We start from the raw sequence: 12,625 nt of genomic DNA, 5'->3' as shown, positions 1-12,625 counted from the left end.
TCAGGAGGCAAAATAAAACTAATTCATCTGATCTTTACTTGGTCTGTTTGATTAAGTTGTAGCATTCATCAGAAATATTTAAAAAGAACGGAATCACTTTTCCTGCTATGATAGGGAGCAGAGTTCCAACTCGCCAGCAATCAGTGCATTCCAGGGCAAAGCCTCAGGAATGGACTGGCTGAGGCCTGCTCACTGCCAGGATTATACTGGACTTCATCAGCTGATTCCTGGATGTGGAGGATCAGAGGGGTTAGTTCTTCAATGTCTGGAACAAGCAACTGCATGTGATGGGTCAAGACTTCAGGAAGCAAGCCAGGTTCAATAAATCAAATAGATGCGTCATGACAAAAGACAAAAGTGGATTCCGCTGTTTATTGGATGAAATACATGGCAAGTCTGGTGTGCTGAGTTCTGAATCGACATCAGGTAACATCAGAGGACAGCAGGACAACTAGCCAGGAAATTTCCTATTGTGCGACATCTGATTAAATTCCTGTCACAATCCCAAATATCGAAAATGAATGATGGGTACTCAGAAAATAGACTTTATGCTTATTTAGTGCTGAACAGGGGCTAATGCTTTATCAGTGGACCACAATAAATAGCAAAATTGGAGAAATTTAACTTTTCCAAAAAAAAAGCATTTGAGTGGTTTCCGTTCTGATTACCTGGTTAAAATAAGAACTGTGCAAATCTTCACAGTTGCTGCCTGCAGAAATTGCTGCTTCCACTTCTTTACCACCAGGTAACATGGAAGTGGGTCATATCCTTGAAGGTCATCACACTGATGCAACAGGTTGCTATAGGGATGAGGCAAGCAGGGAAAAGGGATACATGGAACTTCGGTACACGTGGCTGCAGAATTGTCTTCGACAAACCGAGTCCTGTACCACAAGTGGCCCCCCTGCTACTACAGGTTACAGGCTCATTATTCGAACAGATTACAGCATGGCGATAGTTTGAAGGATTTGGAAAGGCTACAGTAACCAGCAAAGGCATACTAAAGTGATGAAGTGCCAGCAGGCAGCAGCACATCAACGTTCCACTTGAGGCCCTTTAATTCAAATCTTTTCGCTCATTTGCTTCTGGTCATGGATGGTCGCGAGTGTTCTGACTGGCAACACAGACTGGTATGGAGGCTCCACTGCACAGGATTGCAAGAAGCTGCAGAGGGTTGCAGCACAGCTTTTGCTCTGTGCTGCTGCCACAAAACAACACATTTTGTCATATAAGACAGGTAATATGAGCCTGATTCCAATCCTGTGTTAGAAATGAAGATCATATGTTATACATTTCATCTCCAGTCTTTGGCAGAGGTACGTCTTTAAAAGATGCCAGAGAAGCTTTAGCCAGGCTAACTTGAATCTCAGCTGAAGAGACCGGGATAACTTCCTAATGGGCAGGAATGCCACCAGGTTTGGTCACCATTGCAATAAAAGATGAGCAAGCTAGCTTACCTTTCACAATTCAAACATGGAAAAGAGTTTAACTGACGCAACTTTAATGCGTAGATCATTATTAAAAAATGGAAGTGCAACCCAGTCAATGTGCCATAGCCTTTTACTTTGGATGACTGCAGATTTTGATTGGCTAATATATCTAATTATGGGTTTGTGGGGTAAACCTAATTTTTGACATTCTATGTAGTGTCATTGATCTGTGTTCTCTAGCATTTCCAGCAATTAAGATCACAGTATAAAAAGTCAGAATACCATCACCTGTTAAATCTTTGTTGCTTACTTGTCTGCCATTGAACACATTTGCCGGAGTAGCGGCTTTGAATTGCTGCAGATACTCTAACGTATCCCAGAGTTCCATATTCCAGTGCCAAAGCCAGAATATAAACGTACTGAATGCAAGGTGATGGTATTCTGTTGCTCAGCAACCTCCATTACAAGGTTGTGCAGTCTACTAAATCTAATAAGGTTTTCTTCAGGGAACAGCTCGGAGAGAGCCACCTTATATTGCTTGCCCTACCAAATCATCATCAGAATATGTTGTGGGCAGTGATCAACAATGACTTCAATAGAAGGGACGGAGTATTTTAATCATTGGAACTCTATTGTTGCTGCAAATAGCTCTGGTTATCTTTCTTGTATATGCAATGATAATCCATGAAATGAAAGAGAATGTCAAGTGCATCTTTCACAGTTTTTGTTTCGGGCTCTTGTGGTAGTAAATGTAAATGGGCCAATTTACCCAAAGAAGCATTGTCCTGGGGCACAGCATTCTGAAAGTGCGCTGTGCTGTGAGCCTGACACAGTGCACAATTTTGCCTTTGACCATCGTTACCATGGCAAGGGCAGACATTAAGAGCAATCAAAGCCCGATTATTGCTTTGCTGCCATTTTAGGAATGCAATTCTAACACTGCCTGAACCTCAAAGGTAGTGGCTGTATTACAGGACAAATTAAATCAAGCCCATTGGTGAACCTGAAACACAAGGTGAAGAATTTTTATGAGGAGAGCTTGCAATAGAAGTGGAGAATTCTTTCATGTTTGACAGAAGCCCTGGTTTGCCTCATTGTGGTCTTCACTTTGATTTAAAGGTGTTGTCACCAGAGAAAGTGTTCCTGATTCAGTACCTGGAATACAGGCAAAAGCCCAGGAGTTCCCTGGTGATTAAACAATGTGGACATTTTACTACTTGTAGAACGTTACTACAGCATTTCATATGAAAAATGAAAAGCCGAACAGGTCAATATTTGAACATATTTAGTGCCTGTAGTCCACTTTAAACTGATATTACACAGAAGCAAGTTTGACAAAAATAGAAACAGCAAACACCCAGATTTCCTGTATCAGCTGACTGCACCTGTAGGGACTGCAGCAATATAAATTTGGGACAAGTAATCGCGTCTGCATACAGATTTCTTTTTGTGATCATGCTGAGTGTTCCTGGATCTATTACTTTAGGCAAATGTACCAAGATGTTGCACCTTTCATATCCTTTCAAGATGTCCTAAGTCTCCTTATGCCTGTGACATGTTACATTGATCTTCTGTAAGATGGAAAATGTCACCATTGCTTTATTTCTTAGTCATGTTATTTCTTGAGTGGTTTTTTTCCGTCAAACTTTTTTTTCAATATTCCTTTGGCATGATTTGGCATTTCAGGTAATGACATGGTCCCTTTAAACTTTGGTGTCTGAGTTAACCAGCCATTGAGATGAATCACCACCAAATTGTTGCTGGGAACTAGGGAAAGCGATCAGCCCAGTTTCCTGATCACTGACTGGTAAATCCCACTGAGAAACGTATGTGTAGTTGCTAGATAAGTTCACAGCTGGTTGCACTGCAACACTCACTGTGGGTAAGTACAGTATTCTGTAAATAGCAGCAGATGGAATTTAATTCAGGCCAAATCTCACATGTACTAACGATCACAGTACCCAGGGAAACATATGTCAACAAAGCACTATATTTACATGAAGACGATAGGAAAAAGAGTTTTGAAGGTAAGAATACTTCAGTATTCTGTAATAATTTGAAGCTGTTTGTTTCATTTATAGGGTTTTTCCATTAATTACAATCATCACATAATTGGTTACTTTGACCCAAGAAAAATATACTTGCAACTTGGTTCACTTCATTTGTACAATTGATTCTATACTAGCAGATTGGTCAAGAAACACCAGAACATGCTGCATTTCCTTTGTAAATCACTGCCTGCCAAGGTCACCAGTGTCAATAGAACATATTTCAGGCTATACCATCTTCCCAGAGAAGCTGCTTTTTAATATGAAATTCAAATATCTTTTTCCATCTGTGCTCTAGATTCAAATTAAGCCAAGCAGCTGGGCCAAGTTGCTCTCATTTGACCTGTGTAAGGGGTCCCAAGTGAAATGAGGTTAACTGGGTGTTATAAATTGTTGGTTATGAATGTGAGTTCAGATGTAATCAAATATCATTGTGACTGAAGCACACAAAGCAAATCTTTTTTTAAAAAACCTAATAGCAAACTATATGCAGAATTATTATCTTTACATTTTGATGCTTTTAAATGTTGGTTTCTACATCTTGTATTGTTTGGTAATATTTTGAGTCTGCCTATTTTATATTCTAGGGTGTTGTCTGGGATGACTGACCTGATCCTGGCCAGGGTGTACAAACACTCTGATCTCGTGCAACTCGCGGAAGATGGTTCAATCCCAGTGATCAATGGGCTGTCAGAGCTGTACCATCCTATCCAAATCCTGGCTGATTACCTTACCCTTCAGGTATCCCCAGGGAATTTCTCATGTTTGAATATAACACTTTGTTTTTTGGGAGAGAAAAAAATTACTGCAGAATTTTTCACTAGTTAAAGAGTTGAGCAAATGCTCTCTTATGCCTAACTGAGAAATTGATCATTATCTTCATTGATAAAACTCTGTGCCAACAATAAACATCGATCTTTATATTTTCTTTCATTTGCATTGGAAATTTCACATTTACAATTTGACTACTGACCAATACTATATGTTTGTGGGATTAGCTTTAAAAAAGCGAGAATATAAAAGGAAAACAAAATGAAGATTTTATTGAAGGGAAAAATAAGCTAAAACCAAATACTTAAGTCTATATCTTTATTGTTACTGTTGTTCCTTTTCACGCCTTGTGTTGCATCAGGCGGCATTTTAGCCTTTTCCATAACTCAACTTTGTCTAGTTGCTGGCTCGACACTCAACCCAGCACAGATGGAAAGTGTGCCAGGAGCTGGCCGGTTTCAAACTAGGGACCATTAAAGACCGGTGCTGATGCCACTACACAACCAGCAGGCTAATAATTGTTACTGATATTGATTTTTAAAAATTCGAGCCCTAAATTAAGTTTAACTTGTCAGGTGATGCATTATTGTCCAAGGATACAGCAGGGAGTACATCAGATAGAAAGTTGGGTACCGCAACAGCAGAAAGTAATTTAATTCAGGCAAATATGAAGTAATGCACTTTGGGAGGTTGAATTCTTATAGGATTTATAGAGCAAATGGCAGGGCTCTTGTGAGCATTGATCTACAGAAAGAATATTGGGTGCAAGGCCATAGCTCTCTGAAAGTGTTAACAGGTAGAGAAAAGGTTATTTGTCACTTATGGGTCAAGGCATTGAGTTTAAGAGTTGGGAAGTGACGTTGCAGCTGAATATAACTTTGGATATGCTAACAATAGAGAGGGTAGCACACACAAAATGCAGGAGGAACTCAGCAGGTCAGGCAGGATCTATGGAAACAAATAAATAGTTGATGTTTTGAGCCGAGATCCTTCATCAAGACTGGAAAGGAAGGGAGAAGATGCCAGAATAAGAAGGTGGTGGGGAGGGGAAAGAGGACAAGCTGGAAGGTGGGTGAAGCCAGAGGGTGGGGGAGGGGGTTGAAGTAAGAAGCTGGGAGGTGATAGGTAGAAAAGGCAAAGGGCTGGAGAAGGAATCTGTTAGGAAAGGAGAGTGGACCATTGGAGATTGGGAAGGAGGAGGAACCCCTTGAATGATAGGCAATGTTCCCTTTAATTTTTTTTTATAGCTGCACAGACCAACTATTGCTCTGAGCAGGAAACTTTTCCCAACCTGAAAACTGCACGACACTTTAATTTTTTTTGTAGTATGCACATAAAACAAACACAAACCACAGCTCACAGCACAAGTGAACAATGTCAGGCTGTCAAAACAACTGACAGGCACAATGGCAAAAATAAAATGTTTTGACTAGATGGTGTCGGCGTTCAACAAGCTGGTGGTTTATTGACAATGAGCTACCAACTTTTAATCTGTATTTATTGTTACAATTTGTAACAGTGTTGTAATTTGGAATGCTAACAATATAAATATATTGAAGCTCTGAAATGTTTCAAAGTAAAGGTTGTAGTACAGTTATTATTTAGAAAATTTGTGGAATACATTCATTAAAACTTAATTAATCACAGGGTATTTCTCAATTATATTAGCATAATTTCAAAATTATATTAACATTATATGAAAGAAAATTCCAGCTGTGCAGCACCTGTGTGCGGGAGCATTTCAGTTACTGCGCAGATTAGAGAGAACAGTGATATGAGGCAGATGAGGAGACGATGTAAGAGGCCAGAGTGGAGAATTGAAGAAGAGGGATGGGGAAGAAAATTACCAGAAGTTGGAAAAATCAGTGTTCGTGTCGGAGGCTACCTAGATGGAATATGACGCGCTGCTCCGTCAACCTGGGAGTGGCCTCATCATGAAGGAAAAAGAGGCTGCGGATGGGCATGTCAGAATAGGAATGGGGATAGGAATTAATATGGTTGGCCACTGGGAAATTCCACTTTGTGCAGATGGAGCCGTAGTGGTCCCCCAATCTAAGTCAGGTCTCACCAATGTAGAAGAAGCTCCACTGGGAGCACCAAAGTGAGTTTATAAATGTATGAGGGGAATAAATAGTCAGTTCTCATTCCTCCCAGGGTCAAGTTCCAGAACTAGAGGGCACAGGTTTAAGGTGAGAAAAAAGAAATGTAAAGAACTGAGGCGTAATTTTTTATTTTTCACAGAGAGGGTGATGAAAATGTGGAATGAGCCACCAGAGGAGGTAGTGGGGGCGGGTATAATTGCAGTATTTAGAAGGCCTTTAGATAGGAACAGTTTAAAGGGATTTGGTCCAAAACGCTGGAGAAGCTCAGCAGGTCAGGCAGCATCTCTCCTTTAACTACTGTCTGTTTCACACTGCTTTTACTAGCCTTTTGGGGTCACCTACTTCCTCAGAGAAATGGAAATTGCCAGCAATCTGTCCCAATGGCTCTTGTCATAAGGGCTGATGCACTGCACTCTTGAGAAACTGCCGCACTGCTTCCTATTCTCATCAGCAGTGTTGCCACAGAAAGCCACACTTGGTTCCCATTGTAATTACTGTTATAGAGTTTCAGACTGTTCAGCGTTATTCTTTCTAAACTCTGTTCTCAGGCAATTCTGTGCCAATGGATTTAGAGAATGCCCTAATATAGACTGTGTGGAAAGAGGAACGTCCCGTGAATGAAGGAGAGTGGTGGTGGGAAAACATGCATTCCATGGGAATGAATTGCCTCCTATTCAACTGCTGGAACTGAGAATATAACCTTCATAATAACTGTAATCTTAAAGGTTACTATTTCTAAATATGGATGCTAGTGGCCAGCAGAAGTCTACAGAAAGTGGCTTGATAGTAAAGACTACTGAAGGTAGATATGTTGGTGCATAAGACTGCTTGGAGCTGTGATGCTAATACCACACCCATTCACAGAGAAATACTCTTCTTGCCTCTACAATCTCCTCAAGCCAAAGGGTGAAAAAGCAGTTTGTCCTTCTCTCCAAATCATTGAACAGAATCAGGAAGCAAGGAAGACCAGCATGCCCAAGCAGGAAAAGATTCCTGCACTTCCAGTCTCAAAAGATGGATTGTGACTGCCTTAAATCTCAGAGAGCTTTCAATAATACACAGCTGCTAGTCACTTCACATATCCAATGCGCCTGGAGGGCTCAGCCGAAGCACACAGCTAAGCGTACATTCATTGTTTGTGGATGCTGCACAGCAGCTACTGTCAGTGCATTTGCAGTGTGCACAGAAAATTGCGGACATTCGTGATCAGGTGATGCTTCTGAGGTGTCTACAAAATGAAGGAAAATGAACAAACTTCAAAGTCTTCCTGTTTCAAATGCACCAACAGCCGTTGTGTTTAAGCGCTGCCTCGGCATGCTAGTGAAGTATTAGCTATGCCAGGCTGCTGCCATAATCCACAGTCAAGAAAGTTACTTTTTTATTAATTTTAAAATTGGAAGGGGGAGGGGTGTTTCACTCCATCCTTGCTCACTCCACTTCAATATTCAATCAGCTTGTTGGGAATTCTTTTGCTTTGTTTCCGAAGCAGAGGATTAAATTTCTAATACAATTTCAAATCTTTAAAATCCCTGTCGGGAAGCAGAAATACTTGAAGCGAACGGCCATTTTGGAAGCCCTGAGAAAGGAAAATAATCCCGCGGACTCGATCTCCAGAAAGTTACATTTCTAAACATCACTGAAATATCAGACGTTCAACACAAAGCTGTAAAAGTGTGTGCTCTGTTTAGATTGTAGTCTGGACATAACAGTGAGAAGATGCATCAGACCTCCCTATGCCTTCTTCCTTCCTTCGAAATGCAGATGTGAAAGGAGTCCCTAATCACCAGGCAGAAGCCATCGACACAGATTTCCTGAAAGGTTTTTGAAAGCCAAAATGCTGAATGAAATGAAATGATGAGCAAATGGTCTGAAATTATTCGCTGAAAAACTTCTATTAAGCTTTATAAATGAACGCTAGTACATATCAGTGTGAGTGACTTTGGCTGTCTAATCATAATGATGGGCAGACTATTTAGTTAATTGTTGCATAATTGTGAGGAAAATGTATGTGTGGCAAACTTGTTTCACTGTAGCTTCAGATAAGCTCCACCTTCAGATATGTTTCCTTTATCTTTCTTTAATCTTGGTTCCTAACTCTGATGGAAGGTTATCAGTCTGAAGTATTCACCCCCAGGTTTTCCTTTTCTCCACAGATGCCACTTTACCTGCTGAGTACTTTCAGCATTGTCTGTTTTTATTCCCAGTTGCTGTTCTGTCCCCTTTCAGCCACTGCAATCACTCAAAAGCTGTGGCAGCAGCAAGAGATTAACTTCATCTCCCAGTCCCAGTCAGAATCAGGTTTATTATCATCTACAATGTCATGAAATTTGTTTTGTAGCAGTCGTACAGTGCAGGTATAAAGCATTACTATGTTACAATAAGAAATATATAAAATTAATAAATAAATAGTGCAGAGAGAGCAAATAGTGAGGTAGTGTCTGTGGTTCATGGACCATTCAGAAATCTGACAGTGGAGGAGAAGAAGCTTTTCTTAAAACATTGAGTGTGTGTCTTCAGGTTCCTAGACCTCCCCCCTGATGTTAGTAATGAGAGGAGGGCATGTCCTGGTTGGTGAGGATACTTAATGATGGATGTTACCTTCTTGAGGCACTGCCTTTTGAAGATGACAATGGGGAAGATCATGTCCATGATGGAGCTGGGTGAATATACAACCCTCTGCAGCTTTTTCTGATCCTGTGCAGTTGCCATTCCATACCAGACAGTGATGCAACCAGCTAGAATGCTGTATACCTATAGAAATTTGCTAGAGTCTTTGGTGATGTAACACATCTCCTCAAACTCCTAATGAAGTAGAGCTTCTTCATGAATATGTTGGGCCCAGGATAGATCCTCTAAGGGGTTGACACCCAGAAGCTGCTGTCTCCCTCAATAAGGACTGGTGTGTGTTCTCCCTATTTGCCCTTCCTGGAGTCCACAATCAATTCCTCGGTCTTACTGACATTGAGTGCAAGTTTGTTGTTGCGACACCACCCAACCAGCTGATCTATCTCACTTCTGTACACCTCCTCATCACCATCTGAGTCTGTCAACAACAGTTTGGCTGTGCTCTCTCTAGCCCTGATGGAGGGCATCAAACAAGATATCATGTAGTTGTGGAAGATTGGCAGAGCTAGAACGGATTCACTCTGGCAGGTAAATGTGCAGATGCATTTCCTGTGGAAACTGCAGGAGTGAGGACAATCCAGTCATATTTCTGTGACAAAAGATTCAAATGGAGGAGGAAGAACAATCTTCAGAAGATACAGAAATAGTTTATCATTTATGTTTCTTTTTTAGGAACATTTTGGCAAACTGAAGGATCTGACTGTGTCTTGGATAGGAGATGGAAACAATGTGTTACACTCTTTCATGATGAGCGCTCCTAAGCTTGGAATGCATCTACACGTTGCTACTCCTAAGGTATGCTTTCTGGTGCAAGAGGTGCTTCCATTGGGGGAGGGGGGGGGAGAAAAAGGACCTTGTGGCATTCATTACAGAGTTCATACCCAACTTGACATAAGCTCAACCATGGCCAGTATGGAAATGAGTACAACTTGTACTTATTTTTGCTATACCTAACCCAACCAGTACCATTAATGCAGCAATCCCAAACCGGTAATTAATCTGTTTAAAGATGAAACATCAAATATTGAGCAAGGAAAAAGAACATGTGTAGTGATACTCAGAAATCAAACTGACCTGAGTAAAATATTGAACAAGGCTAACCTGGCACCACTTTACCCTGCTCCTGCCTGAATGTTATATCACAATTTACGCCTGATCCAAACTTGAACTCAAGGCATCTGGTTAGGTTTTGTCAGGCTCAGATTGGTCAGACCACACTAATTCATTCTAACAAATACAAAGTGATCTTGACAGTAGTGGTTTGTATATTCTGCAGCCAACATTCCCTCTAAATTTATTTTACAGCTGTGCAGACCAACCATTGTTCGGAGTAAGAAACTTTTAAAGTCCGAGAACTACATGACACTTTAAATGTTTGTTTTGTAATGTGCATAGTATGAATAATTAGAATGAAAATTGAAAAATCACATACTTTTGATTTTATTAATTGCAGGATCTAATGAAGTACAGTACAGCAAAGAAAATCTTAAACAGTTCTTAAACTTTTTCTAGCTGTGCCCAATTCCAGCTGTGCAGCAATTAAAGGCTAGGTGCGCTGGAGCGTCCATGCAGCTGAGAGGCACACGTCTACAGCAGCATTAATTCCTGCATGGAATTAAGAAAACATATATCTTCTTAATAGAGTTATGATTGCTACAGGAAAGCAGAAGTTGACTCACTCAAACATCACAAAACTTCACCAGAATTGTAGTCAGCTCAGTAAGTACAGGGACAGATACAAATAAGGTACTTGCACGTTTTACAGTTTGCTAACTGGTCACTAATTGCACCCAAAACATTCACATTTTGCCATGCTAATTAAAGGATGAGAACATGTGCTTTTAAAACACAAGCTTCATGAGACCATTGAATAAACCTTCCAATTTAGTGTTTTCTCAACCTAACATTATAGTGTCAAAAATAATGCACTGTGTCGTTTGTGACCTTGCTGCAGTTATGTTTTCTTGGTTCACATTCTCAATGTAGCTGTAGAACTGACTACAGCAAAGCTTTTAAGTTGGATAGAAGCAACAGGCACAAAATGCTGGAGGAACTCAGCAGACCAGGCAGCATCAATGGAAAAGAGTACAGTGGATGTTTCAGGCCGAGGCCCTTCATCAGAGTTTGAAAAGTTGACTATACTCTTTTCCATATATGCCTGGCCTGTTAAGTTCCTCCAGCATTTTGAATGTGTCACTTGGATTTCCAGCATCTGCAGATTTTCTCTTGTTTAAGTTAGATTGGACCTAGAATTGCCATTTTCTAATTTCACACATAAGACTGCACATTTATTTTTGATAAGAAACTAAGATTATAAATGAAGCATTTGTCATAACCTAAATTATGTACAGTTAAAATACTTTTATTCACTTATTACAGTTCTGTATAGGTGGAATTTTGCTTACTGGGTGAGGGTTTTGTTTACTGGCAATCAATCTATGATGAATTGTGAGATTGAAAATAATTTGGCCTCAGTTTCCTTCAACTGGTGCTTGGAACAAGACTGCTTGGTAGTCCAAATGGCAGGTCTGCAATATATGGAATGTCTGACCACCTTAACTTAAGTACCGCAGGTCTTTGGACATAAATTTGGTGCCCATGCATGACCCAGCTGATGTAATATTCCAGCTAGAATATATTGATTCATGGCGAGGGTCAACTTTAAACAAGAAATACAAACAACAAATGCCTGGACTTTTGTATAAAATTATTCCTACCCTTGAGTAAAACTAGCATTTAGGAAATGGATGTTCTGAATGTTAATTCCAAACCCTGTTCTGTTTTGTTTATTGTATCATAGTATCAGTTCTGTTCATATCACTATCATCATTATGTGTCTGAAGTAACTTGTTTTCTTGACTTCGCGGATGTCAATGCAACAGTACTACAAAGTCAGAGGTGAATCAGTTTTATTTCACTAGCATCATTAACACTGGCTATCCACCAATTATTTCAGTGTTGACATGTAGGGTTCTGTTCATGCCTTACAACAGGAATCGACAATGTCCAGAAGACATGTATGAGACAAGTTCTCAGTCATCTGATTAGGATTACATAGTTCAAACTCAAAATCTTCTTAAACCTTATTAATTATTGTCTTATCAACATTTCTGCCTTTTGGGTTATGACTGATAGACTTCTTTGTGAAAACTTATAAAGGAGAAAGATTCATAAAAGTATTTTCTCTTTCTAGGGCTTTGAACCTGATACCAATGTCACCAAGATTGCTAAATCATTGGCAGAAGAGGTAATTTGTTCCCTTTCAATATATATTGTGAGGATTTTGGGTGTTGGTAATCTTTCCATTTTGGGGATGAAATTGCATGTTTCTAAAGAGAATTTTTTTTGTTTTACATTTATTATTGATATTAGTGTGGAACCAAGATGATGTTCACGAGTGATCCTCTGGAAGCAGCAAATGGAGCCAATGTTCTGGTAACAGACACGTGGATCAGCATGGGACAAGAAGAGGAGAAAGCGGAGAGACTGAGGGCATTCCATGGTTATCAAGTCACAATGAAGGTAGGGCATGAGAACTATAGAAGTCTGTCATCCAGTTTCTCTTCAGCAGGTTCAATAATAGTAATTATTTCCTCTATACTGCATTTCTGTCTTAGTTTATAACTACTTTTTAAATAAATCTTATTCA

The 12,625-nt window shown here is 40.0% G+C and overlaps 1 protein-coding gene across 1 annotated transcript in view; it reads left to right on the top strand.

The window, feature by feature from the left end:
- The window catches only part of otc (ornithine transcarbamylase), a 46,442-nt gene that overhangs the window by 27,831 nt on the left and 5,986 nt on the right, over positions 1-12,625 (top strand). The window contains exons 5-8 of the mRNA XM_073045560.1: positions 4,066-4,219; positions 9,649-9,771; positions 12,170-12,223; positions 12,349-12,498. Coding sequence (XP_072901661.1) covers positions 4,066-4,219; positions 9,649-9,771; positions 12,170-12,223; positions 12,349-12,498 — 481 coding nt within the window. The remainder of the gene's footprint in view (positions 1-4,065; positions 4,220-9,648; positions 9,772-12,169; positions 12,224-12,348; positions 12,499-12,625) is intronic.

This window comes from Hemitrygon akajei, chromosome 5, assembly GCF_048418815.1.
Source record: "Hemitrygon akajei chromosome 5, sHemAka1.3, whole genome shotgun sequence".
NCBI lineage: Eukaryota > Metazoa > Chordata > Chondrichthyes > Myliobatiformes > Dasyatidae > Hemitrygon > Hemitrygon akajei.
This window is presented reverse-complemented; position numbering and strand designations above follow the sequence as displayed.